The sequence below is a fragment of the Colletotrichum phormii genome, assembly GCF_030913505.1.
Source record: "Colletotrichum phormii strain CBS 102054 chromosome Unknown BDP81scaffold_4, whole genome shotgun sequence".
Taxonomy (NCBI): Eukaryota; Fungi; Ascomycota; class Sordariomycetes; order Glomerellales; family Glomerellaceae; genus Colletotrichum; species Colletotrichum phormii.
In genome coordinates, this window is record NW_026851446.1 from 549805 (window position 1) to 574525 (window position 24721).

General features: G+C 52.6%; 4 protein-coding genes across 4 annotated transcripts; 1 reads left to right on the plus strand and 3 right to left on the minus strand.

Annotated features, from left to right (window-relative positions):
• Positions 1 to 769: 769 nt before the first annotated feature.
• BDP81DRAFT_312643 (peptidase M16 inactive domain-containing protein) lies at positions 770 to 4085 on the minus strand (the record flags this gene model as incomplete). Its single annotated transcript, XM_060583822.1, has 4 exons — positions 770 to 1089; positions 1144 to 2779; positions 2844 to 3698; positions 3810 to 4085. 4 exons carry the CDS (start codon positions 4083 to 4085, stop codon positions 770 to 772), a joined length of 3087 nt encoding a protein of 1028 aa, XP_060448789.1.
• A 7232-nt stretch (positions 4086 to 11317) lies between these two features.
• Positions 11318 to 12263, minus strand: BDP81DRAFT_390917 (uncharacterized protein; the record flags this gene model as incomplete). The annotated part of the gene is made up of 2 exons (XM_060587477.1): positions 11318 to 11761; positions 11811 to 12263. The coding sequence occupies 2 exons, from the start codon at positions 12261 to 12263 to the stop codon at positions 11318 to 11320; spliced, it is 897 nt and encodes a 298-aa protein (XP_060448790.1).
• Positions 12264 to 12425: 162 nt separating this feature from the next.
• Positions 12426 to 14252, minus strand: BDP81DRAFT_159458 (FAD dependent oxidoreductase). Its single transcript, XM_060582003.1, has 2 exons — positions 12914 to 14252; positions 12426 to 12855 (listed from the first exon to the last, which is right to left on the minus strand). Exons 1-2 carry the CDS (start codon positions 14139 to 14141, stop codon positions 12701 to 12703), a joined length of 1383 nt encoding a protein of 460 aa, XP_060448791.1. The 5' UTR covers positions 14142 to 14252; the 3' UTR covers positions 12426 to 12700.
• A 631-nt stretch (positions 14253 to 14883) lies between these two features.
• Positions 14884 to 17427, plus strand: BDP81DRAFT_159448 (major facilitator superfamily transporter). Its single transcript, XM_060582002.1, has 9 exons — positions 14884 to 15352; positions 15408 to 15416; positions 15474 to 15555; positions 15615 to 16172; positions 16230 to 16420; positions 16477 to 16539; positions 16595 to 16858; positions 16911 to 17001; positions 17059 to 17427. The coding sequence occupies exons 1-9, from the start codon at positions 15241 to 15243 to the stop codon at positions 17189 to 17191; spliced, it is 1503 nt and encodes a 500-aa protein (XP_060448792.1). The 5' UTR covers positions 14884 to 15240; the 3' UTR covers positions 17192 to 17427.
• Positions 17428 to 24721: the final 7294 nt, after the last annotated feature.

Sequence of the window (24721 nt, forward strand, 5' to 3'; positions counted from 1 at the left end):
CACAGCCCCACTGCGCTCACATCTCCGTCCCGCCTGACGTCAGCTTGTCCATGAGCAGAGAAGATGGCAATGTCTTCTTCTCGGAAAAGGCGTCCTCTACTCAAGGTAAATTGGAACTCGACAATCTGTATACTACCCATAACCAGTTTAGATACCGTCATGCGAAAGATATCATCATGCCCTTGACAGTCTCACTTTCAACTTACCCGGCCAAAGATATACCCAGCCAAAGATATACCCAGCCAAAGATATACCCGCCCGGACACTCAGGCTGACTCGTACAGATTGCTTCCTCAAGCAGGGGATCCTCGGTAGTTGTTATCCGGAGTATTCATCACATCTCGTCAAATCTAGAGGTATAACATGCAAGAGCTTTTTCTCTATTCGACTTCTCTGTCCCAAAAGCAACCTCGGCTACCAATGGGACGAGGTAGTCTTCCTTTCCGTCTGCCAATGTGGACACACGGAACTAGGGGCCTTGGAGTTATTAGGGTTCTATCCTATGTCGTGAAGCCTCATAACGTCATGCTCCCTATATTCCAATCCATGAATGCCTGTACACCCCGGGTCCGATTCCGACGGCTATGTCTCTCCCAACTCTTGTTTGACTGAAGACAACACAGTGACACTGAGTCTGTTGTCTCTCTAGCAAATGCGTCTTAAAAAACACTCCCGAAAGTCTCAACGCCGCCTGTGTGTGTGTGTGTGTGTGTGTGTGTGACCATGTGTGCGTGAATATCTTGAACAACCTCCTACCACATTTCTCTCCTCATAGCTTGGCATCAGTGTCTTCGTACTCGGTCAAATCCTTGGCAGGCCGCGCTCCGCTAGTCGCAACAAGGCTGGCACGGAAGCTGCGGACATCTTCGATAACGACCGGCGGGGAATCACTTGTCGGCAGAGACTCGTCTTCTTTGCTGACGCCGTTGACCTTGGCCTCGGCGCCCTCCTTGGCCGGTGCCGTAGCCTGTGCGCGCAAGTGCACCGAGAGCTTCGCCCGCGTTGCAGAGCCGGGCTTAATGTACGTCTGGAAGAACTCCAACATATCGGCCTTGGTGAGCGTCTTGATGTGCGCAGCGTCTTCTTGAGCTGTTATTGGACGTTAGTAATTTGTATTTCCGACAAACATGTTTGACAACTTACGGAGCTCAAAGTCGTAGTATTCACTGGCAATCTGGGCCCAGTGTCTGCTGCTCTCCTGGTCCAGATTCTTCAACTTCTCGAGCCTCCGGACAATCAGACTGCGCTTGTGACCCTCAAAGTCTGCTTCAGACATGTTGTCCAACGTGTTGGAGAACAGGTTGAGGAATGCCTCGATTCTCGATTCAAGGTACTCGGGTGTCCGTTCACTTTGGATGATAAACCTGAAGCCGTAAGTGGTGGAGAAGCTTCTGACTCCACTAAAGACAACATAACCGAGCTGCTCCTTGGTTCGAAGCTGGTCGAAGGCTGGCTCGTGAGCCATCTGGTCTAGGAGCATCGTCTTGGCTCGTACCATTCTATCGCCCTTGTCACCGACATAGAGCCAAACTTCGATACAGTGGTTGACGTTGGCCGGATCCTTGAGGGTCTTCTTGTATACGTAGTTCGATCCAGGGGGGATGACCAGGGAGCGAATCACTGGCCATTGGGGTCGCGGGAGAACGCGGGGCTTCAAGACGGTTTCGATCATGTCTGTAAGCTTGAGAGCGTCCTCCTTGTAAAGGTTTCCGTGCACATAAGACTCAATGTGAACCTGCGAAAGCATCTGCTTCTTGAACTGCCGGACGTCTTCGGCGGTAATATTAGGCAGCTCGGCCAGGTATTCCTCCACAACGTAGTCGCGCTCAGAGTTCAACCACGTCGTGTAGTCGGAGACCTGGCTGAACGGTTGCTGAAGCTCCCAGTTGTTGTATCCACGATTCAGGCGCTCCTTGATAATGTCGAATCTCTCGTCCCTGATCTTCAGATCCCTGATCGTGATCAAAACCTGCTCCAGGAGCACCGCCAGCTTGTCATTGTACCCGCTAAGGTCAAGGAACAAACCTCTGGCGTCGAGCGAGACACTGTACTGCAGGCCTGCAAGCTCGGCATCGTACGAGTACGCCTCCAACGCATCGCGAACCAGATCGGTGAAGAATCTTGCCTTGACAGCATTTTCCGCGGTCGAGTAGATATTAGGGTTCCGGCAGCTGATGACCAGGTTGGCCTTGGGGACCCAAAAGGTGTCATCCTTCTTGAACCACGTCCGAGCGAGGCCGTCACTTCGGACGACACGCGGCGACAGAGCCGGCTCTTTGACCTCCTTCTTCTCGACCTCGAGCTTCGTGGGGATGAAGTTGTTCTTGTGAGGAAGGTGAAGCTCGGCGAGTCTCTCCGACACAGGGCTTGAGACGGCCTTCTTGATCTCGGCCATGAAGTCCTCGGGAATCTTTTCGTGGCGGTATTCGGTACCGTACCACTTCTCCTTCTGATTCCAGTCACCGGGGAACTTTTGTGACACAATAGTCATACGGAAGTTGTCTGGTCTCAAGCACGCCAAGCCCTTTTCGATCAACCCGGAATCGAACTTCCTCAACCGACTGTATCCGCTGAGTAGCCATTCCCGCGGGAGAGGCTTCTGCATGACAGAGCTGATCTTGCTCGTAAATCGGCTTGCCGGAGTCTTTTGTTTGAATTTGAAATCGACATCTGCCATGCCCTTCTGCTCGTCAAAGATCCATTCCTGGGGTGGCGACTCCTGAAGAAGCGCAACATATTGGAAGAAGACCATGACAATCTCCTTGTAGTTTTTGAGGCCCTGTGGCGTTCGTCAGCATTCGAGGTGGGGGAGCGTCAAAGCGGTATCGCATTGCAGGACTTACCTCCTCTGTCAGGCGAATCTGACAGTCGAAAATACCAGGAGAGCCCGGGCAGACGGGGTAAGCACCGGCACTCAATCCATTGGCCCAGCCCTTTTCCTTGACGTAGGCCATGATACTACCAGGGCCCTCGTGACCGATCAGGTGGCTCACATAGCGACTGGGCTGCGACTCGTACATCTTCTCCTCGTCGAGGAATGGGAAGAAGAGGTTCAGCTCGCGAGAGTCCATGACGGGCTTGGCAAAGACTTGCATACCGAGCTCACTCTCGCGGAAGGGCACCTCAGCCTCCCACCTATTGGGCGCCAGATCCTTGTTGGGAACTCCGGAGAAGAACTCGGCAACCCATGTCTCGAGAACATCCAAAGGCTCTCTGCCCAGAACGACCAACTTCATGCGGTTTGCCGAGTAGTGCTTGTCATGAAACTCCATAAACTTTGCGCGGACATTGACACCCTTGGACTCTGGATCTTCCTTGAGAACCTCGAGATTGCCGGTTGAGAAGTGGCAAAACGGGTGCTTCGGGTTGGAAAGAGACTTCTCCAACTGGTGGAGTCGCCATTGGTCATTCTGCAGGTTCTTCTTGTTTTCCGAATCCACCGCGCGCAGCTCACGATCGAGGGTCGACTCGAGGAACAGGGGCTCAATGAAGAACTGGGCAAAGCGATCGAGTGCTCCCTTGAAAGGTGAGGGGTTCTCGGCTGTTGGCTCTTGATCGTTGGCAGGCTTTGCGGAGACGTCGAAGAAGTAGTTGGTCGAGGTTGCGCCAGTGTAAGCGTTGGAGCTACCCGAGTTGTTGGAGAGGTACTGTGAGTATTCGTTTTCTATGGGGAACTTCTTGGTACCCATGAACAGCAGCTGCGCATATAAGTGTCAGCGTAACGGAACCGGGGCGGGAAAGCGGTCGGTCGTAGGGGGAAGGGTAGGTAGAGTCTCAGTCTTGGCAGAGGGTAGGAGAGGGGGCCGTACATGTTCGACGGCGTGGGCCATTCCTGGCATCTCCTCCTCGTCGCTGAAGTTTCCGACATTGCAGTCTAGGGCAGCGCTGGCCTTGTCCGTCTCCGGGTCGTGTACCAGCAGGGCCTCGAGCTTGTTGGACAACCTTACGACACGGTAGGTACGATCGTCGAGGGAGGGGGTCTCGAGGTGATCCGTCACCCGCTCGACGGATTGTTGCCTCGGCTCGCGGTGAGGGATAGAGAAGCCAGCCGGAAGCCCGGCGGCAGCGGTATCGGTGTTGGGCATGGCAGCGATCTGTTTGCCGTGGTCTGTGTGCGATGAGATAGTGGATTTGCTGCTAATGGAGCGGGAGGTCGTATAAGAACGGGACGAGATGGTGGTGTAGGTAGGCGACTTTTCAGAGCAGAGTGTACGGCACGGGGCTGCAGCAAGACGGTTCGGGAGACGACTGCTGATGGCCTGGCACGTTGAAAGAGACCAAAGCTCAGGGCGTGTATGGCTAGTGGGGGAGGAACGCCACTTTTGAAGTAAGAGAAAGAGGGACAGGGACGTGGACGCGGACGTGGACGTGGATGATGTCGGGCGGTTGTGGATTCGTCGCAGGCTCTGGCGCGGGCTCAGGTTGGAGGCTACGGGACGCAACATGCAGCAGATGCAGCCAGGACAGGAGAATTGGAGAAGTTGGAACACCTCAGGTAGAGAGAGTAAGGTGAAATAAGGTAGGGCAGAGGGTGAAAAAAAGATGCAAACAAGCCCAACAAGTGAATAAAGAAGGAGAAAAAAAAGGGCCTGCAAATAAGAGGCGGTATGCAGAGTATGTAGGTAAGGTAAGGTACGGATGGATACAAGTCGGTTGGTTTGTTGGTGCGAGTGCGAGTGAATGAGAAAAGTGTCAAGACGCGGGACTCAGGAATCGACTTGGAGGTACATGTAAGAATACCTTGGGTAACTAAGGTACCTTGAGTATATAGGTAAGGAAGGTATGGAATCCAGCCCTGGAGAGGTAATGGAGGCAAGAACTTAGCCGTGGGACCGGGGACGGGGACGGAGTAAGGTACCTTAGCAGTCGCAGTCAGTCGCAATCAGAGGACAGAAGGTGGGAGAGAGGACAAGAAATTCGTGACTGGGTGCGGCCGGGAAGATGCTGGCGGGTTGGCTTGCTGTGCGTGCAGTACAGATGCAGGCGGGGGGAGCAAAGAAGCAGGTGCAGGGAATCGGAAGGAAAGAGCGGAATCGTCTGGCTCAAGTTGCACCTTCCAATGACACAGGTCTCTCGTCGTCTTGACCTCCACTGTTAGTACCTACCTTACGCAGTACTACTTGCCGCAACAGCGCTGACCGGTGTGCAGCGTGCTTGCCTTCGACAAGTTTGGTGGGGTACCTACTTGGACCAGTCACCAGGCAGTGACCACACGGCAAGACAAGTACCTACCTTACTTTCGAGGGTCCAGTCCAGCGGGGGGGGGGTGGAAGGAGGGGAGGGGAGGGAAGGGGAAGAAAGCGAGGCGAGATGGGGGAGAGAGATCTCTTTCGGGGTGTTACTGCTACAGACGACACCTCACATCTCACTCATCTGACGCGAATAATGCCACGACTCATGGCGACTGGGCAGCGGCAACAACTCAATGGACATGTCACAACAGCAGTAGCAGCAGTTACAACTTACAGCAAGCAGAACGAACACCTCACCTCACCATGAAAGACACCACCACCACCACCATCAACACCACCATCACCGCCGCCACCGGCAATCTCAGATTCAGAACCAAAGAAAGGGACCGTGCCCGCCTGTGGGGACGCAGGGCAACGCCGCAACGCTACCGCCGTGCGACCCAAGGTACCGGCCAGACGGACTCTAGAAACCATGGACGGAAGCGGACACGCTGCTTGCTGATCTTTGAGTCTGGGCAATCCAACCTGCGGATATACTTGCGCTGCTCTGCTGGGAAGGTCACAGTTGTCAGTCAGACTTACCTTGCCAGGCAGGTAGGCTTGCGTAAGGACAAGGTAGGGTAAGGTATCATGGCGGCAGCGGCAGCGGCAGCGGCAACGGCAGTGGTTGCAGTCATTCACGAATCACCCCTCGTCTCCGCCTCCGCTTTGCCCTTTGACCTGATCTTCGGTTCAGAGTGACGGAACCATGGGTTCTATCTAGTTGGAGAAGATCATGGCAAGAGCCGGAGAAGACGGCATCGGCGAGAACATGGCCACAAGGTGCGACAAACCGGGCAGCCGCTGCTTGTGCTAATGGGTTGGCGCTGTTGCAACAAACGTGACGGGCCCCATTTTTTGTTACAGCTGAACAAGTTGATGACATGATACCTATTGATGACGGCTTGTCAGTCAAGAGAGACTTGAGACTGCGGAAGACCCGAAGGTGTGGGCTGCCGTCTCTGAAACATCCGCCTACTGTCGTTCCCGTTCCGTCTACCACTGTCCAGGTATCCAAGCTATTCGAAGGCGGGATCTTTGTAAAGCTGGAATGTGCTGAGCCCATCCTATTGCCCTGGGAACGTATCCGTATTGCCGCACGCAAGGCCGACGCAAAGCCCTTGCCTAGTTCCATGTCCTATTCGCATTCCACAACTCAGGCGTGGGATGTGCTGAGGTTCAGCTGGCTTTGAAGCATGACATCTGATATACGTGACATACCTCTTGTCGGGCCTTTGACTTACATCCCCGGCATCCGCCCTCTTGGCAGGGAAAGACCAAAAAATCGAGAGTCATTTCAGACAAGTGATCAACACGGCCAATTTGAAAGTGGCCAGTGGGGGACTGTTCCTGAGTAGGAAGCCGTGAAAGCCTCAATCCCATCACACCCTCCCTTCTCTTGGGATCCTATGGCTTCGTCGCCGGGTTACCCCAGCCGCCTATGGCTCCACGTGGGAAAAGAAGCGTTTGTCAGGTCCCTTTGAAACGAGGCACACACGGTGGTTCGGCGAGAGTAGCCAGCGCAGCTTATTGATGGTACACAATGAGCCAGGAACCCGGTGCTATATGAGCCGCATCTTAATGTCAGAGGTTAGAGAGAGAAATCCTTGGGGGCCATGCCATGTCAGTCCAGTCGTGGTTCGCGGGTTCGGAAAGCAAACATCGGGTCTCCGTATCCGTCCACCGGAATGTAGGATGCTACTAGTAGTCCCCTTGGTAGGGCCCCAGGATGTAAAAGCAACGCCGCCGTCTTTGGGGTGCAGGAAAGTCTTGCGTCGGCCATCGGGTGGCTTGCTTCCAATGGTTTCGCGTCTTATTCCCCTTTAACCCAATTTCGCCGCGGGTCTTTGGCGGTGGGATGATTAGATATAAAAAACGAATGATATCGACATTCCCTTGGGGAACATTTCTTGGGATTGTGGACGCGGACCGGCGGGAGCGGACCGGCCTGGGGAAAAAAGGGACGGGCGGCGACAAGGGGGCCTTAGAGCTGCCGCGGCACCGCGGTCACCGGTGTAACTATTGGGCAAGTCCATGTTGTACGAAGTACAGGGGTCGTTTTCGGGCTATTCTTTCCAACATGCCACGCATTGCCTCTCGGTATTGACTGGTTGCTGGTGCAAATACCGCTGTTCGCCTCATTATAGTTGTCTTATTGAGGGTCACTGCTGATCATACTCTCGCTCTACCATAGTTCATCGAAGGCCTCTTCTGCGAAAGAAGCAATGGGCGCGGACGGTAAACTCGGGCTGGCCCGCTGTCTCTGGTAATTTCCCCTGACAATCTGTTCTCGCCCTGCGGTCGATTTTGTTCTTTCTTATTCTCGATCCCACCCGTCTTCAGCAGGGTGCCATCCGGACGTCGAGTCGTCGACCGTCGCGCGGGATGGGAAAGTTGATGCTGAAATGCAAGAATACGTGGCGATGTTGGGGGTACAGAATGCTGGACCACTCCTTGAAAGCCTCACAAAAGGGACCGTGGTGCATGTTTCTGAGGTTCTCCCTCCCCCCTGTCAGATCCCGTCAGCCCCAGTTGGGTTTGTTGGCTGATGAGCAAGATCAAGGGCAAGGCGGTGACAAGGGAGAGTGAGAAAGCCCTTGAGCCCGTAGTCGGATGTTGCAGTTTTCGGGTGTCAATCGCCGAAGAAGAAAAACTGGCGAGACAGGTGGACAAGGGGGTGCACATGCGAATGTTTCGCCGTTCGGGGAGAAAACGTACAACCCCCCTTGTCCTGCGCGTTTCCCGGCAATCTGGTTGCGTTTTTTGGGTTCTCAGGGCCGTCATCACCGCACTACTAAACTTATTGAAAAGCTCGGACTTGGTTGGCTCACGGTGATGTCAACTCGAAAGTAACAGAGCCTGAGTAACGTCGAGATAAGCAAGACTGCGCGGGTTGTAAGCAACTCGCAATATAGTCAGTTCAGCTGATCAACTTGTCATTCCATCAGGGATGCAACTTGGATTACCGAGTGAAAGAGGGGTCGTCGGCAACTTACTGTACTATCATGGTTCAACATCCCATGTTCCATACCCATGAAGCCCCAAACTTGGATCGCCAGGACTGTCTGCTCGAAATACCCAAGCTATCACCGTGTAATACTGTTGTCAGCGCCGCCTAGGCTAACTACATATTCCTTGTCGACTTCGACTGACCACTTCAGGCAAGGGCCCGCCGTGGTAGGCCACGCCTGCGAACTTCGTGCATGGATGGAGCCACCGTGGTGGTTGTGTGTGCTGCTGTTCGCATTGGACGAACCTAGCCTGCCGCACTATCTTGCTCACATGCTTCGAACCAGACATAAGAGGCGATCGCCTGGATCTATTGGCATGCCAACCCACAATCACTCACATCTCGACTGGAGCAACGGACACCAGCACACGTGTGCCATGTAAGCCTAGACAGATTAGTGAGCATTAGCTATGCAACCCCAACCTGTGTGCGGCGATTCGGATTCGATCCGCCTGGCGGGATGCCATGCCGCCCTCATGCATGGCCGACTGGATTTCTCGGCATACCTGAACTTCGTAGACGTTTTAGTCAGTTTTGACAGACAGCAGACATCGCATTGATTGTTGATCTCATACTGGTTCCACAGCCTCCCGGTCTGCACCTCTGTAGGGGGTTTGAACTCTGCAGGTGTATAGATCGCGCAACCCACAGTTCGTGTTGATACCGGCTCTTATTATGGGATCGTCAGACAGAAGTTGTAAGAATCCGTACTGTGTAGGTTCAGTGACCTTCCTGGTGCCTCGAGCAAGCGATCCGCGGGTGGAACGGCGAACGCCCGCGTATGGCCAAAATCCAAACAAGCTGTGCAAGCCTTCTTAGATATCCACAAAAGTCGAAACTGATCGTTGTCCGCTAACAGAAACAGACCATGTAACCATGGCCCCGCCCTCGCTTCCACGAGTGAGTCTCCCGCAGCTGCTCTGACCATCAAACCTTAAAGGCGCCAATGACTTCGAAATCCCCCGATTCCAGAACCGATTCATTGCATATTTCCGGGTGACAGGAAAAGGCGAGCTGGGCGAACTGGTGTCCGTCGGAAGAAACTCCGAGGGCAACCGATTCGACCAAGCCGTCTATCGTTTCTTGGGACTCAAGTGTGTGAGCACCGAGAAGATCTTCTGGTCCGTCGTTCTGGATCGGCGAGTCATTCCGTCTTCCCGGGCGCCCACTTTGAGTATTTGTTGAACCCGCAACAGGCACGGCCTGACCTGTCCATCTTCCAGACCGCCGCCCGTCAATAACTGACCGCTGCTGACCATGTTACCTTTTACTCCTCCCCTCACGCCTGACGTTGATTCCTTCTTGTCAACCCCTCTTCACTGCGAGAATAATGAGGCCCGCTCGCCTAGCTCGCAAGCAAAGATGCGGCCGCGCTATCCTCAATAGGAAGACATGACCGTCCCTTGTCAGGTCTGACGATGTTGCACACTTTCGGAACTAAGTAGTCATGTTGCCGAGACGTCGGACTAACACGATCGTTCGCTCCTCACCCTCTAAGCCCGGTCTGTAATGATGATCGCGCCCCGCGCTTCGTTTCGCTAAGGAGAAAAGTTGATGGACAATCTGAGTAATCTCGAGCAGCCCCAATTGAGGTTCATAGCTCAAGACATGAAGAGCCGCGGTCGATATCGTAGGCGAAGTAGTTGATTCGCAAACGACTGCGTCCCATTGTTCTGCATCAAGTCCGATTGCCTGATATCAGGTCAAACGAAAAAGCCTCCCCTCGCCGTCGTCCCCGTCAAAGTGGCACCCACACAGAGACCGAGCTACGGAGTGCTAGCCCTGGCTATGATAACGGTCGTCAACTGCGAGTTAAAGTGCAATCTGCACCAAGATGTCCCACCGTTCCAGTGCCACTTGACCATCGAGCCAATCTGCCGATCAAGATCTTTTGCATCGGCCTAGCATGAGAAGCTGTGTGTTTCCAAGCTGTGATTATCCATAGGTCGTGACGGTGCTCTCCATGTTTTGATGCGAGGCGATTACTCCTTGACAGCTATGTTACACAAACAGCTCCTGGGGCGTTAAGCGTTAACTTCTGTGACACTCGTCGGTTCCGTGGTGTGGCAATGACAACCAAGAAGAGGGTTGCAGCTATGACTGCGTCGCCGCCGACCGTTCTTTACGGTACCCTGTACAGCAGATGTAAGCTTGCTTATGTGAGGACAACACGATCCCTAAGTACACGAGATTTGGTATAGGTAGAACAGATGGAAGGTTTTTGCGAGTCAAAGCATGTCACCCCACCATCCAAAGTTCAGGTTTCCCGGGGCGCCGGCTCGTAACCCCCAGAGTTTCCGTGGTGCCGTTTTGAGCGAGCCGCCTTTGACTACGCAGAAGATCGACATTTCACGTGCGGGCTTCTTTCCCGTGTCCGAGGAGGCTAAGAATCGAAAGGCCGGCCTACGCATTAGATCCCCATCGAGATGTAGCAAAAACGTGTCGACAGGGTTTCTGCATGTCTGATCATCCGCAGTTGTGAATGTTTCGCCCGGCTGCCATCCCCAAGAAGACGATTGACGAAGGGAAGCAGATTGTGTCGCAAGCCGGGCAAACGGTTGCGCTTGTTCCACGAACCTTGACTTCTTGGCAGTACATGCGCAGACGGCAAGCCAGCTGTACGTAGCCTGGTGCCTGGCTCGGGAGACACTCCATACTAAAATTCATTCAAGTCGATCTGATCCTAGAGCTTATAACGCGTAGCTCCACCAGACCGAGTTATTTCGTTAGCATCCGGACCGTCGTTCAGCCAGGTGGCTTCCGCGGCAGCACAAGAGATGTAGTTGATGGTCATTTCTTTTCCATTAAGGTGGCCGGTCCATGTCGGGATTTTGTAAACCGGCGTGATAGGCAATACGTAACTACGTGTCGCATTGATCGAATATCCGTCCAGCAGGATTCTTCAATCAATCCCATAACCCATTTCCTCCGTGATCTCTCGCAAGGCGGGAGCCTGTCGTAAGGCCGACAAGAACCTCGCTCCCATTTCGCAAAGCAGGAATAGAAGAACGGGTAAGCAAGCCCGATCTGGGCATAAAGGGTATCTCGAAAATGAAAAGGCGCGCAAGACAGAGGCTCATCGTGATCTATCAAACGACTTCCGCTTGCCTCCTCGTCGCTGTGGGCAGTCGGCGGCCCTGTGTCCCGGCTTGTTGCAGTTGTGGCAGTTGAAGGGCGCGCTCGGTTTTCCTGCTCCGGAGAAGCCGCCTGTAGCACCGCCGGAGATAGATGCTAGCTTGTTCAGTTTTATTTCCTTCTTCATTCGCTTCTCCCGGAATTCCTTGGCCTTCATAGACTCGCTTGATTTCTTCGCTTGGAGATTGACCCTTGTGCGCCCCTGGCCGCCAGACGCGAGGCCTTTCACGGCTTTCGGAGGTGTTTTCATCGAAGCCTCTTCGTCGCTTGAGGAGGAAGCTTCATCGTCGTCACTGGATCCATCACTGGAGTCGTCGGATTCGCTAGAGCCATCGGAATCGCTCGACTCGTGCTTCGTCTTTCTGGGTGTCTCCTTCTTGGCATTCTGACATTAGTTAGCTAGGCTATTGCAAGACCAATATGTTCGGCATCACCTTGGTAGCCTTCTTTTTGTTGCTCTCAATCTTCATTCTCCCGACCTGAGCTGTGGGTGTGGCTTCCTCCTCTCCGTCGGCAACATCAATGTCGGCGTATCCTACATAGACGATATTGGGCGGCGCATTCTCTGTCTCGGTAGACTTGCCCCAATCACCATCAAGAACCCAGTGCGTATCCGCAAGCTCTGCTCTAGACGCCTCTAATGCCGACAAGCGCTTAGCTTCTTGCTGCTTCAGAGCCGCCTGAACGGCTGTCTGATCGAAGGAGTGAAAGTCGCCAGAGAGAGGCGAGTTTTGGAACTTGCGCCGCTTGGATGAAGGCTCTTCGGGAGAAGGTTCCGGCGCAGTATCCGAAGCAGCAGCTCTCTGCATGAACTTCATCGTCAACAGACGAGAGGAGATACCTCTACCCGGAGGTGTTTCGGGGACCATGTTGGTGCTTGGAGGCATCGTGACTGTTACAATCTGGGTCGAGGTTTGCTAGGGTTAGTTGAGAGACAGCTGGATATCGTGTGCCAGTTCTAATTGTTTACAACGAAGAGAGGCCAAGTATAGTACTTTCAGGCTGTAACGGAAGTCAAAAGAAGTATGAAGAAGTCAGGTTGGGCTTTGGTGCGCAAAGATTGGAAGGAACCAAAATTCTGGTATTCTGCCGTTGTACATGCAGATGCGCGGTCACACCGCTCGCAGTACTGCGGTGGTCCGTGCGTGTTTCCCGAGGGAACCCCGCTGTGCCCGCCTCAACCTCCTCAAGTACGAACATCTAATTACCTAATAAAACTACTTTAGGTCATTGAAACCTGCCTCGACGATCGCATGCTGTCGTGGCGTTGAGGCTTCGGTTATCATCACAAGATTGAACCCTTCCTCTGTGTATCCCGTTGCCCTCATATCTTGGACGACTGTTTTCGCTGTTGTTCTCTCAACCTTTCGAGCCTCTCCGAGGTCATCTCAAAACACTCTGGCAACTCGGTATCCCGCCATGTTCCGCCTAAAATCATCTTTGCAAGGCCCGACGCACACGTAAAGATTCTTGCCATACCTATGGGACCATCGAGTCAGAAAAGGGGCATTTTGGTACAAGAGCATTGACGACTTACCATGACCATTGAACCCAGCACACACCCATTGCCCTGGGGAGCCATCAACTCTCCCGATGAAGGGTACCAAGTCGGGCGTCATGCCAATGATACCCGTCCATGTGTGTTGCAGTCCCTCCCCGTGGCGCAAATTCTCTGGCCTACACGCTGGTAGACAGTCTTGGAAGTTGGCGACGGCATCGTCGCGAATCTCCGCGCTGAACTGGCTGTCGTCGGCTGTCTGTCTTTCCGCATACGCCGCCTGACTGACTTTGGGGCTAGCTGATGCGGATCCAAGGATGATGACGCCGTCTGAACGGCGTTGATTGACTGAGTAGAACCATCGCAGGCCCCTACGCAGAGAGATGGTGCTCTGCAGGACCTTGCTGCCGGTGAGAGCCGCAGGAGGTACGAAAGCATGAGCTTGCGCGCGCTCTGGTGTGACGAGGGATGATAGCTGCGGCAGCAAGTGTGGTGCAAAGGCGTTCGTACAGTGGATGATTGTTGGCGCCGTCACTGTACCTCGTGGTGTCTTGACATCCCAGAGAATCTGCTCTGCACCAGATGGTGACTGTGTCACTGAGGTTGCCGGGCAATGGGTCAGGAACTGTACGCCTCTTCCAACACATTCGGTCAGAAGCCATTGGGCCAGTTTAGCAGGATGACCAGAACCTGCCGGCCATTCGTAGGCGCATAGAGCTTGCGGTACGCCGGTCTTTTTTCGAGCTTCCTCGGCAGGGTAGAACTTGATGTGGGAAACATCGCCGCCAGCGCTCCGGTATGCCTCGAAGCTCTTTGCATTGTGGTCTGCAAAGTCCTGAGTCAGGCAAACGTCGAATGTAGTTGTCGGGACAAAATCGAAGGGGACGTTGTGCTTCTTCATGAAGTCGTCGACTGCAAGGAACACGGTCCTCTCGTTGGCGATGATCTTCAGGGCCTGCTCCTCGCCATGGAATGACTTATAGACCGTGAAACCGCGAAAGGCGTCCGGTCGGATATGTCCTGCATTGCGAGAGCTGGCGCCGCTGGCTGCTTCCCTTGCTTCGAGTATGACGATGTCGGATCCTGTTACACCACCCTCAACCAGCTTGAAGGCTGCTAATGCGCCCGAAATTCCTGAGCCGATAATAACATACTTTGCGGTCTCCGGAACGAGGGCTTCATCGTTATGATTGAGGTAAGGATATGATCTAGTCGTCTGTTGCCAGAACGAGATGCAGGGATTGGTTACAGGAAGACCAGTCATCATGAGTTGACTCTCAAGAGTAAGCAAGTTTAGTTAAACTTGCGGAACATACATCAACGCCCGCGTACGCGACAGCTGGCCTTACGAAAAGAAGTTCATCATGAGCGGGCAATCTCCGCTGATGGCTACCTAAGTAGACATTCTTTCCCAAACCTGGCTTCTGCGAAACCGGGGGAAGATATCTGTAACTTGATCAACTTGAGCGAGATAAGCCGGACGATAGCCATGATTCAGCCTCTGCTCAAATCTGAGCGGTGTTGTCTGTGGTATATCGGGTACATGCAGGTGGGGACGAAGTCGGAGGCCCTTCCGATCCTCTGGCGGCGAACATCGCTCCGCTCCCGCACCGATGGGGCCACAACTTCTCAACCCACCTTCATGTCTTGAACCGAATATGGCAACCGGATCCATCAGCTGCTGCAAGTAGACGCGCACAGATGCTGTATTCTTTTGTGACACAATCATGATGGTCCGATCTACTTTGTGACAAGAGTAAGGATATCCCGAAGACCGATTAGAGCACGTGTTACGGAGTACATCCATAAATCGTTGCCAGGTTTAGGTCTCTCAAGAGCACTGGCCAGCCGCCAAACGGCAAAGTCCAGTGAGGAAGAAGTTAAGAGAAGCAATCTAGGTAACAGGAGGCGAAACTGCTTATCAGCTTACCAGCCCCGGGATATCTGCGGTCGTCGGAGGACCCGCCGCTCATCGGGCGGCCAAGGCCGCTCCAATAAGAGTTCGGCCCGCGTTTGTGCACCGGCATCCCTCCCCCTCTTTCCCGAACCTATCTCCAGGTCCCAGCGACACTGTAACGTCTCCCTATCAGGTGATAACGGAACTTCTGCAACTTGAGCCGGGGTCGGAGTGAAGACCGTGAGATAGACAGCTTTCAAAAAACATGGGGTAATAGTGTACCGGGAAACCTTCCCTGTCTTATCTGGAAAACGCGTCCCGTTGGCGTTGGGCAGTGAGAGAAGTGACGATCGGCGCTTTATATAGACCTGGCGGGAGAACGTTGCGCCTGCCGCCATGCATCAGTGTTCTTACCTGCGGTGTCCCCCATTCAGAGACGTTGGAAATCTTTGAACAGCCAATTGACAACATGATTTTTGGCAGCCTTGCCTTCGCGGCACGCCATGAGCGGACGCCAGAGGAGAGGAAGCTTGTCAGGAGATTGGACATCTTCTTAATGACATTCGGTTGCATTTCCCAGGGTGAATAGCTATGAAATCCTTAGTGTATGCGACTTAAGCTAATTCACTCTCCTAGTCATCAAATGTAAGTGACAGAGCAACTCGAATTCAAGAAGCAGGTTTGGTTAACGCTGGTACCAAGACCTCGACCAGACAAACATCAGCAACGCCTACGTCTCAGGCATGAAAGAAGACCTCAACCTTTACGGCAATGAGCTCAACTAGTACGTTTAACCCCAGTGACAGACCTTTAGAACCCTCATAAACCAACCTCTCATCTCAGCTTCACAACGTACTTCAACGTCGCCTACTGCATCATGCTCATCCCCTCCCAAATCATCCTGACCTACGTGCGACCGAGCTACTGGCTCTCTGGCCTCGAGGTCCTATGGGGCATCATCACAGGCATGATCGCCCTCGCCAAGAACGCGCAACAGGTATACGCGCTCCGCGTCCTACTTGGTCTCTGCGAGAGCAGTGCCTGGCCCGGCATGATGACTCTTCTGATGCACTGGTATACCCCGTCCGAGTTAGCCAAGCGCATGGGTTTCTACCACTCGTGCCAGGCGGTGGGCTCCATGATGTCGGGCGCGTTGCAGGTTGCCATTAGGAGCTCCATGCATGGACTACACGGTATGGCCGGTTGGCGCTGGCTTTTCGTCGTGAATGCCATCATGACCGTATGCGTCGGCGCTGCGGGTTTCTTCCTTCTTCCCGATACACCCAATAACCCCAACCCCCGCGCGTTCTGGTTCAAGAAGGGACACGCTGAGCTTGCTATGGAGCGGCTGGAGCGCCATGGTAAAGCAGAGCCCAAGAAGATGACATGGGCCGCTGCCAGGTTCGATGACCCCCGATCATTCTTTTCTCCCAGAGACAAAGAGCTAACTAGGAACAGGCGCGCATTTAAGAGTTGGGTAATCTATTTCGTACCCATTCTGTATATTGCGACTGTCCTCCTGTCGTATGGCAACAACTACTTCGGTCTGTTCCTAAAGGCCTTGAAGAATCCGGATGGAACCCCCAGATGGTCAACGTCCGAGGTGAATGCGATTCCCATCGGTGGAAGTGCGATCAATGTTGTGTTTGGTATGTTTGAACCCTTTGGAGTCCCTGAGAAGAGCCAAGGCTGACTTGACCTATAGTCTGGATATGGGCAATCTTGTCGGACTTGTTCATGACAAGATGGACTCTCATCGTTGTTCAGGGTAAGTATCCCTTCACATCCCCACACTAGGACAGCCCGCCTGACAATGTGTACAGCTGTAATTGGCATCGCATGCTGCATTGCGATGAGTGTCTGGTCCTCACACCCAACCACAACACCGCTCGCCACAGCCTACGCGTCCAACTTCATCCTCTTTACGGCAATGGGAACCGCGCCTCTCATCTTTGCATGGTTGGCTGACATCCTGCCCCACGACCCCGAGGCGAGGACTCTCATCGTCGGAGTCGCCATTGCAGGATACTATGCCATCTCCGCCTGGTCGCAAGTTCTGGTGTGGCCAGCCACTCAAGCACCGTATTGTAAGCCAAGAGACTCAAAATATGATGATTATGGCTCTGACATTTCAAACAGACAAGTATGCATGGCAGTCAGCCATTGCCATCGGTGTCCTCGTCATTATCATGACGTGCGTGCTTCGTTACATTGATGCAAAGCATCTCGAGTATGTACACCTAGCCGCCTGTTCGATACCTAAGATGACTTCTAATCACTCATGTAGGCCCAAGAGGGAGCAATTCAGAGCTACTGTCATTGAGGCTGCAGTGGCGGGTGACAGGGATGCGGCGGAGTCGATTGCCCGTGATTCCGTCGACCGGAAAGTGAAGTCAGCTGCTATTGTACCAGAAGTCTGAACATGTGTCACTTGCTGGGGTGGGGTAAGCTCTAGACATTAGAACCCCGAGTCCTCTCAATGTTGGCTTTGTTGTGCTTTGACGACTGTGACTACAATAGATATGAAGCGCTAGAGATAGATTTGGCTCAAACATATTGTGCTTCATCCCACTTGAATGTACCAATTCCCTGTCAGATTGTTCGGTCATGAACGTGCCCTCCTGAATTTTACCAAATATGATCAGGAGTTTCCATCATGCAAAGGATTCAACATGTAAAGGGTGGATTTTACTGGGATCAAAGTATTCTCCTGATGATTCCTATTTCCATACCCCTTCGATCATACTTAATGAGCCTGCTCAAACTCATGTTTTGACATGCTTCTTCACATGCCAACCATGGTCATCGGCGACAAATAGCTGGAGTATACCGGTTGAAGCCAGTCATCTTCTTTGGGGCGCATTCCTAGTAGGCGAGGCACGATATTTGAGCTTATGAGATCAAGGGTGTGCATAAGGGAACTCCCGATATACTCAGCAGCCATAAAAAGAGAACAGCCGATTCAGTTCTTCAGTTCCGAACCTGCGGCCGGCCATAGGAATCTATACCGTAAAAGGGGGAAAGGATGCTCTAAATATGAATCCATGCGATACGGGCTTCGGTAACGGCTCTACTCGCCTAAAGGCACGTTAAAAAGCACATCGCCTTCGTCACACGGCCAGAGCATACATGTCTACATACATCGACACCTACAAGGAAAAAAAATATCTGCAATCGCTCAAAAAGGAAAGAAGGAAGGGCTGGTGATGACTGACCTTATAATTCACGCCCCTGCTCGGATTCGAACAGCGCGCCCCTCGGACCAGCACGGCTTCATTGGAGTATTTCATTATGTCGACTCTGCGTCAGAGTCGAAACCACTCGGCCAAATGGCCGGGGGTGCTGGTGACAGGAACGATGATGAGATCCCTTGAGTAGGTAGGTACGTTGACTGGACAACCGTGTCGAGGAAGGAGGGACGTGGAGATGGGATGAAGGGAGCGAGGCAGGTGCCGGTGGTGGAAGCTGTGACTGCTGACCGCACTTCACACGTATCAGAATGACTATGGAGGAACTCTGGCTTTCGAGTCTAGCGGTGACACTAGGTTTCCACTGCTTACAATGATTTTGTTCTGTCATAGAGAATGCTGGGATGCTAGAATCTACTTGTAAGTATCGTCGTTCTGCGGTGTGAAGATACTTGAGATGTGGCCATTTTTAGACCTTTCAGAGTAGAAGAAAGAAGGAAATATACTGCCATCGAGACTGCATACCCCTCAAAGATCTGCGGACTCTTGAGTAAGGCCTCCAGGTCCTTTTGCCTCCTGGTTATGCGGGTATATCACTCGAGCTTGGGCGTCCCTCTTACGTTATAACCAGCTCTTTCCGTGGAGTTGGCAAGCAGCTATAAAAGCTTCGTTGCGGGGTGGCAAAGTGCAGGCAAGCGCAGACATTGTCCTGCTCAGAGTGACTTTCCGCGGCGATACCTCCTGGTACTACGAGTCCCTCCCTGGTTGACCTTATGGCTTGGTCCTTAAAGGTTCGAGCGATGTCTATATGCCTCGTTGCCGGGACCAGCTTTCCCAGAGCCCAGCACCCATGTTCTTCTGAGTGTTCCTTCAAGAATAACTCAGAGGTAGTGAGTGATATTGTTGCCGTTTTAGTTTAATTCCGAATTATCAAAATAGGGCGGTATATGTAAGAACATCATTCATTAGGTAAACGTGATGACGAAGGTGACAGTACAAGCTTTAAAAGCTGCCCTTTAAGAAGTCTTGTTTAATTAGAAAGTTTACGTTCTCAAATTGTCTCTCTGGCCTACCCTCGGTACTAAGACTATGATTCATTCAACATGAACTTGTTAGAGTCCACTCGGTACTTTATTGCCTTTGGCCCGTCGGCCTCTTGAAGGCGTATACGGATTGGGGTATAAGAGAGTCCTCCACAGCAACTCCAGCCCGTCGGACCCGCACTCTATCTGTCGAAGCCAGGGAACTTCAAGGCTTCAGACGTGATGTTATCCGTTCGGCGGGTCAAAGAAAATAGGTTCTCATTGTCGTCACCCGCAGGATGCAAATCCTACACGTCCTCGAGGCCTACTACATCTTACAGCCTAGAACCATATTCCTAGACTCCCGTCTACTATCTTCAGTGTATTCAACCCATATTATATAGAGAGCAAATAAGTTATATAGAGAGTAAGGTAGTTAGCTCAGCATATTCACTATTCGTCCTATGTATAATTTGACAAGCTGGAGAACACGAGACGCACCTATGGGGCTGGGTCGAAGACAAGATCCATCCGAGGATTTGTGAGAGTCCACGAGCAGACATCAAGAATTCATTCCTCCATGGTCTTCTTCCTTGTGTGCGTGATTCCGACCCGTTTCCACGTGTGCTGTTGTAATCTACTTACCATCCACGTTCTTCCCTTTTGAATACGCCTGCCTTCTCTGTGGAATCTCTGACGAGAGGGCAAACGAAGGGGGGAAGATAAACCACTCTTTCCGCATGTCAAGCTACAACGGCGCTGCTAATCACAAGTAGGGAAATATCCTGTCATGGTCTGTGTTCCCTTTTGAGACTTTCCCCTCCTCACAAGAGCTTGCCGAGAGACCGATGGTCGATAGCTACACTGGATAGCAGCGCTCTGACCGGCCATAAGTCGATCACACATGCATTTGCTCTTGCCAACGTAAGGTGATCGCAAGTACGACATACACGAGAGGTTCCGAAAGGTATATAGACTGGCTGATTAAGTCCCATCGAACCTCGACAACCTCATCTCAGTTGGATCTCACCATGAGCCTGGAAAGCCATACGCGACAAATGCCCCTCCAAAGTCCATCCATCATGAATGACCCCCAAAGCTTTACTCTCCCAATTCATTGCCATCCTCAAAATGTCAAAGGACGAAACACGGCTTCGCCGTCACATGTATCCTTTCGTACGACAGAGCCCAAACCACCGCAAAAGTCGGCCCGGCTTCTTGGACTCTGTCCAAAGCTCGAACCTCACCGTCTACCGGCTACCAGCACGATAGATTACAAGATGTAACAAGAACACTCAAACAGAGGAAATACCCTCAGATCGTCGAGCGGATCTAGCCCACGGTAAAGCAAAGCAAGCAAGCACTCTCACTTTATGCGCTTTTCCGGTGTGTATACTCCGGTGAGCATTCGACTCTACAGAACTACAACATGTTTGCGATTTAAAAAGGAGAGAGCACAACCGCAAACTAGGCCACCAATGCAGCGGGGGAATTATCGCACACGCGAGGTGGTGAAGGAAAAAAAATTCCTGCCAAAGCGAAAAAGGAAGAAACTTCTCCCGTTGGTTCCCCTTGGTCAAGCGTCTCACGAGTGCTTCTAGATCTCGAGCACTGATCACACCGGTTCATGCTCACACCATGTCGACTAAAAACCTGTACGTCGTGTAAAATAACCCCCAACAAACCAACTGCTAGCAAACCTGGGTGAACGAACCACCCCGCGGCACAGACGACCTTTTTCTCAAACCCCCGGGCCTCCCGTCTCTGGGAAAATCATCCTAGCACAGCCGATCTATCAAAGGACCGCCTTCTCACCTACAGAGAATTTTTTTTTAAACATCTGAACTAGTAACCGATCCCCCGAAGGACGGGGAGAGAACTTAGAAGAAGGGGGGGGGGCGTGGGGTGAGATGGGGGTTCATGGAACCGAAAGAAATACTCCGTAGAGAGATGGAGAGAGACCAGGGGTTTGAGAGCAAGGCCCCCTTCCTCTCTCTTTCTCGGAATCCGCGCCGTGAACCCCAGTTCTCAAACGAACATGTCCCCGAAACCTCGTTCGGAGGGGCCGTGGGAACACATTATCTATATCTTGTATCCGTACAGAGATCTACCTATGAACCTTGACCGGGCCCGTTGAGTAAAGAACCACGTCGCGTTCGTGATGCAGCGTACCTTGCATCATGTATGCAACGCGCTAGGGGCTATTTAGAGTACACGAATCCGAGGAAAACGGATTCCGACATCATTTAGCATTTCTCGCTCTTCAATTTGACGAACAAGCTAATGAATTAAAAAGACAAGAGGTAAGTGCAAGACCGGGCAGAAAAAAAAAGGAAGGGGGGGAAAAAGGGAGCATGGGAGTATGAGACGTTTGATCGGATGTGCCATCCATAGTTAGGGCGATCTTAAGGTGCGGGTTTCTAATTGAGGGGGAGGGGACTACTCCATTTAACTTGTTCCAGTCCCTTTATTTTCTGCTTGGACCAGGAAGCACGGACAATGACCACTTTACAAGCATAATCAACCGGACAGGCTTTCCTTTGGAAAAGCCCGCTCTTTTTCGAGTAAGGGTAACGGAGTAATAGACAGCTATTCTCAAATAAAGGGCGGCAACATCTTTTTTCTTTACGTGACAGGGCTGAGTCCGTTCGTCGGGTTGTAACTTCTCCGGACAAGGCTCCGGTGTAAACCCCACGGGATGTTCGTGGTGCCAGGGATCCTGGAGGGCTCGGGTACTGTAAGTGAGAGTGGACAGGGCTGAAACGCGGACTGTAGTCTACGGGTGACGAGCCATCAGTAATTCCTAGAATACTAATCATTCTAGGGTCCTTCAGTGACCTCGGCATCTGTTCGCTCACCTGCAAGCTCATGTCGCTTTGTCAGGGTTGAAAGCATAAGCGCAACCGTGCCGTAAGGCTTAATATTATACCGACATCCAGTACTTCCTCTGCAACAACGGAACTACTCGTCCGAGGAAGTTGCCCTTGGTGCCCACGCGACCAAGTGTGAATACCGAGGGTGGGATAATGGGGTTGTAGTCTGGTCCCGTCTGGCAGCCCGCGAGGCACGAGAAGGGGGAAAGCATTCTGGATAGGCAGACTTCTACCAAAATTAAGCATGGGCGATGGCGATATCTGCCTGCCCTATCAGCGGTATGAGCGGGAATGGTGATCAGCGTGCAGGAACGAAAGGCGCGCGCGTTGTTCTCAGGATGGTGCGATGCGCCGAAGTCATGTCCAGTAAGAGGGCAGAAGGGATTCGGTGCTGGGTGAGAAAGCCGACCCGGAAGCTCATAGGACTAATCTGGTCAAATTTGGACGGTAATACTGTCAAGCAATGCGGGCGAGGCGACCATTCACGGAAGAAAAAAAAGGAGTGTAAGACGGGCGGTGGAAGGTTGATCATGAGTCGTTCAAGTGAGGCTCTTATTCAGGTCTTTTGCCACCATTGCGGAAATATAGTCAGAATGCTTGGATTGTTACGTTCTCTTCCCCCCTCGGTATCATGAAGGGGTGATTGTTAGAGGTGCGGGAGATGGACGGCGGCATTTCGGCCGGTAGAAGATGTCGTCGGAGAGCGCGGGCGCAGAGCTGCGGGCGCGGCGTTGAGGCCGACCCAGTCGCGAAAGTGAGGTCCACGGCCGGGGCACCTGAGTAGACGGGGAACCGGTGTCATGTTAACTTTGCTGTCAACTCATGTCAGTCATTGTTTTAGTAGTCTCATGACTCCGCACAACCGAGCAGGATACACAGGATGTGTGTCCCTGGGGCATAGAGTCAAAGGTAGATTCCTTCGAGAAGCATTCAGAGTCGAAACATCAATGGGTTACTTTGGGCCCCCAAGTTAGACAAGTAGAGAACGGATAGTTTACATGTCGGGTGGTCGGATTGACACCGTAGTACAGAATATACCTGCTAGAGAGGGGGTCGTAAGGGGATGGATTCAACAGAGGGGCTCCTCTATCTCAGGACACTGCTTTGTACTCCATACATGGACCAACCACGTCAGCGATTTGTCGAAGGGGATTGGAAGATCCCATCTTCGGGGGCGGGTTGGAATTCTATTGGCAAGTAGGCAAAGAGCTGAGATGAACCATGGTTGCAGGGGTGATACGACTGGAGTGCATCTGGTGGCTGGAAGAAGGTAAAAAGGAACCCGCCTTGCCTGCGGACGACCAGGAGGGCTGCTCGCCTCAGACAGCGAAACTCCCATCCAGTGTCCACGGCGAAGCTCATAAGGAGCCGAAGAGCTTTGGCCGAGGAGCTGAAGCCATCCCACACTAAGAATAAATCTCCAGAACACACACACACACACATACCTACTTGGCGACTGGCTGGTTGCACACTCGAGCAGCCAGTAGCATGGATCTGTCAAGGATGCCGAATGTGACCTGTGAAATGATCTGGATGGACAGACAGCGGAACAGCTACAGAGTATGAGATATCACTGGCTTGACCTCAAGGCCAGGGAGACGGATAAGAGAGAGAGGCTATAGCTCTATAAGGAAGGTCGACGGAATGGACAGGCATCGTGTGCAAGCCAAGGACCAAGACTCACCGAGCGCAGCGGAGGTGTCGGTCAAGATTCTGCCCTCAAAGATGGGAAGCACTCAAATTTGCATCGGCTCATCGTTTTCATGTCCGACATCTTCGTCGACCCCTCCGTTTTGGTCGCAAACGGTGTAATGTTTGTCCACTCTACTATCTTCAGAAGGGTCGGGTAAGGCCACATGGGCCGATCTGGCTTTGTGCGTCGTGGGTGGCGGGCTCAGAAGCGAAACGTGACACGCTGGCTTCGAAAGAAGGACCGTGTCTCTCATCAGCCCTCTCTGAAAAGCAGACCTCGATACCGGTGTTTCGCCGACGTGCAGGTAAGAAGGGGAGCTTCGGTCATCACCCGGAAAGCATCAGCGAGACAGTAACCCCCCCCTCACGGCCACCTCTGTGGGAACGATTGCAGTAGCGCATTGCGAGGTTGAGTGGTGATGAGAACCCATCAATCTTGATTGGGACAAATGTGACCAAGTGTTTCTGATCCAACCATGAATGGGAAGGGTCCTCGTTGAGAGGAAAGCGCTCTGCAGCATGTACCCAGTTGTGGGAACATCAAATCTCGGCGGTGCAGGCTTTGAGGGAGAGGGCCTCGACTGACTACTGCAGATAGCTGCGAATTTGCAGCCGCAGTTGCACGGAATGTCCTTGCAGTCCTGGTGCTCGTCCGCGGACGTGCGAGATAAGCGGTAGATTCCCTACCGTCTGATTACCGCGTTGAGTCACTTCACATCAAGTTGAACGTTCTTCTTGAGTCAACATGTTGCTGATGTTGAGCCAGGCAACGGCGCCCATCAAGAAGAGCGAACCTACGGATGAGTGTAGGCATGCTTCGTCGAATCTTGCGGGTGTACGGATACTCATTGTAAGAGGTGTGTGCAAGTGGGATGGGGGTCGAACGCTCAGCCAGCCACGAGAAAGTCTGGCAGGGCGGGGACAGGGCAAACTCGGGCGTATGACAAGCCAGGGACGTACCTTACCAGCAAGGTATGCGGAGTCCACAGGGAAAAAAAAAAAAAGAAAAAAGAAAAAGACAGTCGTACGGACCGATACAGAGTGAGGCTTCTTTTTGTTCTTTCTCCGCCTCCCCATTACTTCTGGAAGACACGAAGAAGGAATGGATCATGGATCATCGGCGATATTGCGACATGTGGGTAATAATCTGCGATCAAGGCAAGAACAGGCACAGG

What these genes read in the sequence shown, in the direction of transcription:
- BDP81DRAFT_159458 (XM_060582003.1), bottom strand. Translation starts at nt 14,141, where the DNA reads ATGATGACTGGTCTTCCTGTAACCAATCCCTGCATCTCGTTCTGGCAA. An exon ending in TGCTGGGTTCAATGGTCATG is followed by an intron (nt 12,856 to 12,913) that starts GTAAGTCGTCAA and finishes ATGGTCCCATAG; the next exon opens with GTATGGCAAGAATCTTTACG.
- BDP81DRAFT_159448 (XM_060582002.1), top strand. Translation starts at nt 15,241, where the DNA reads ATGATTTTTGGCAGCCTTGCCTTCGCGGCACGCCATGAGCGGACGCCA. An exon ending in TGCGATCAATGTTGTGTTTG is followed by an intron (nt 16,421 to 16,476) that starts GTATGTTTGAAC and finishes CTTGACCTATAG; the next exon opens with TCTGGATATGGGCAATCTTG. An exon ending in AGCCACTCAAGCACCGTATT is followed by an intron (nt 16,859 to 16,910) that starts GTAAGCCAAGAG and finishes CATTTCAAACAG; the next exon opens with ACAAGTATGCATGGCAGTCA.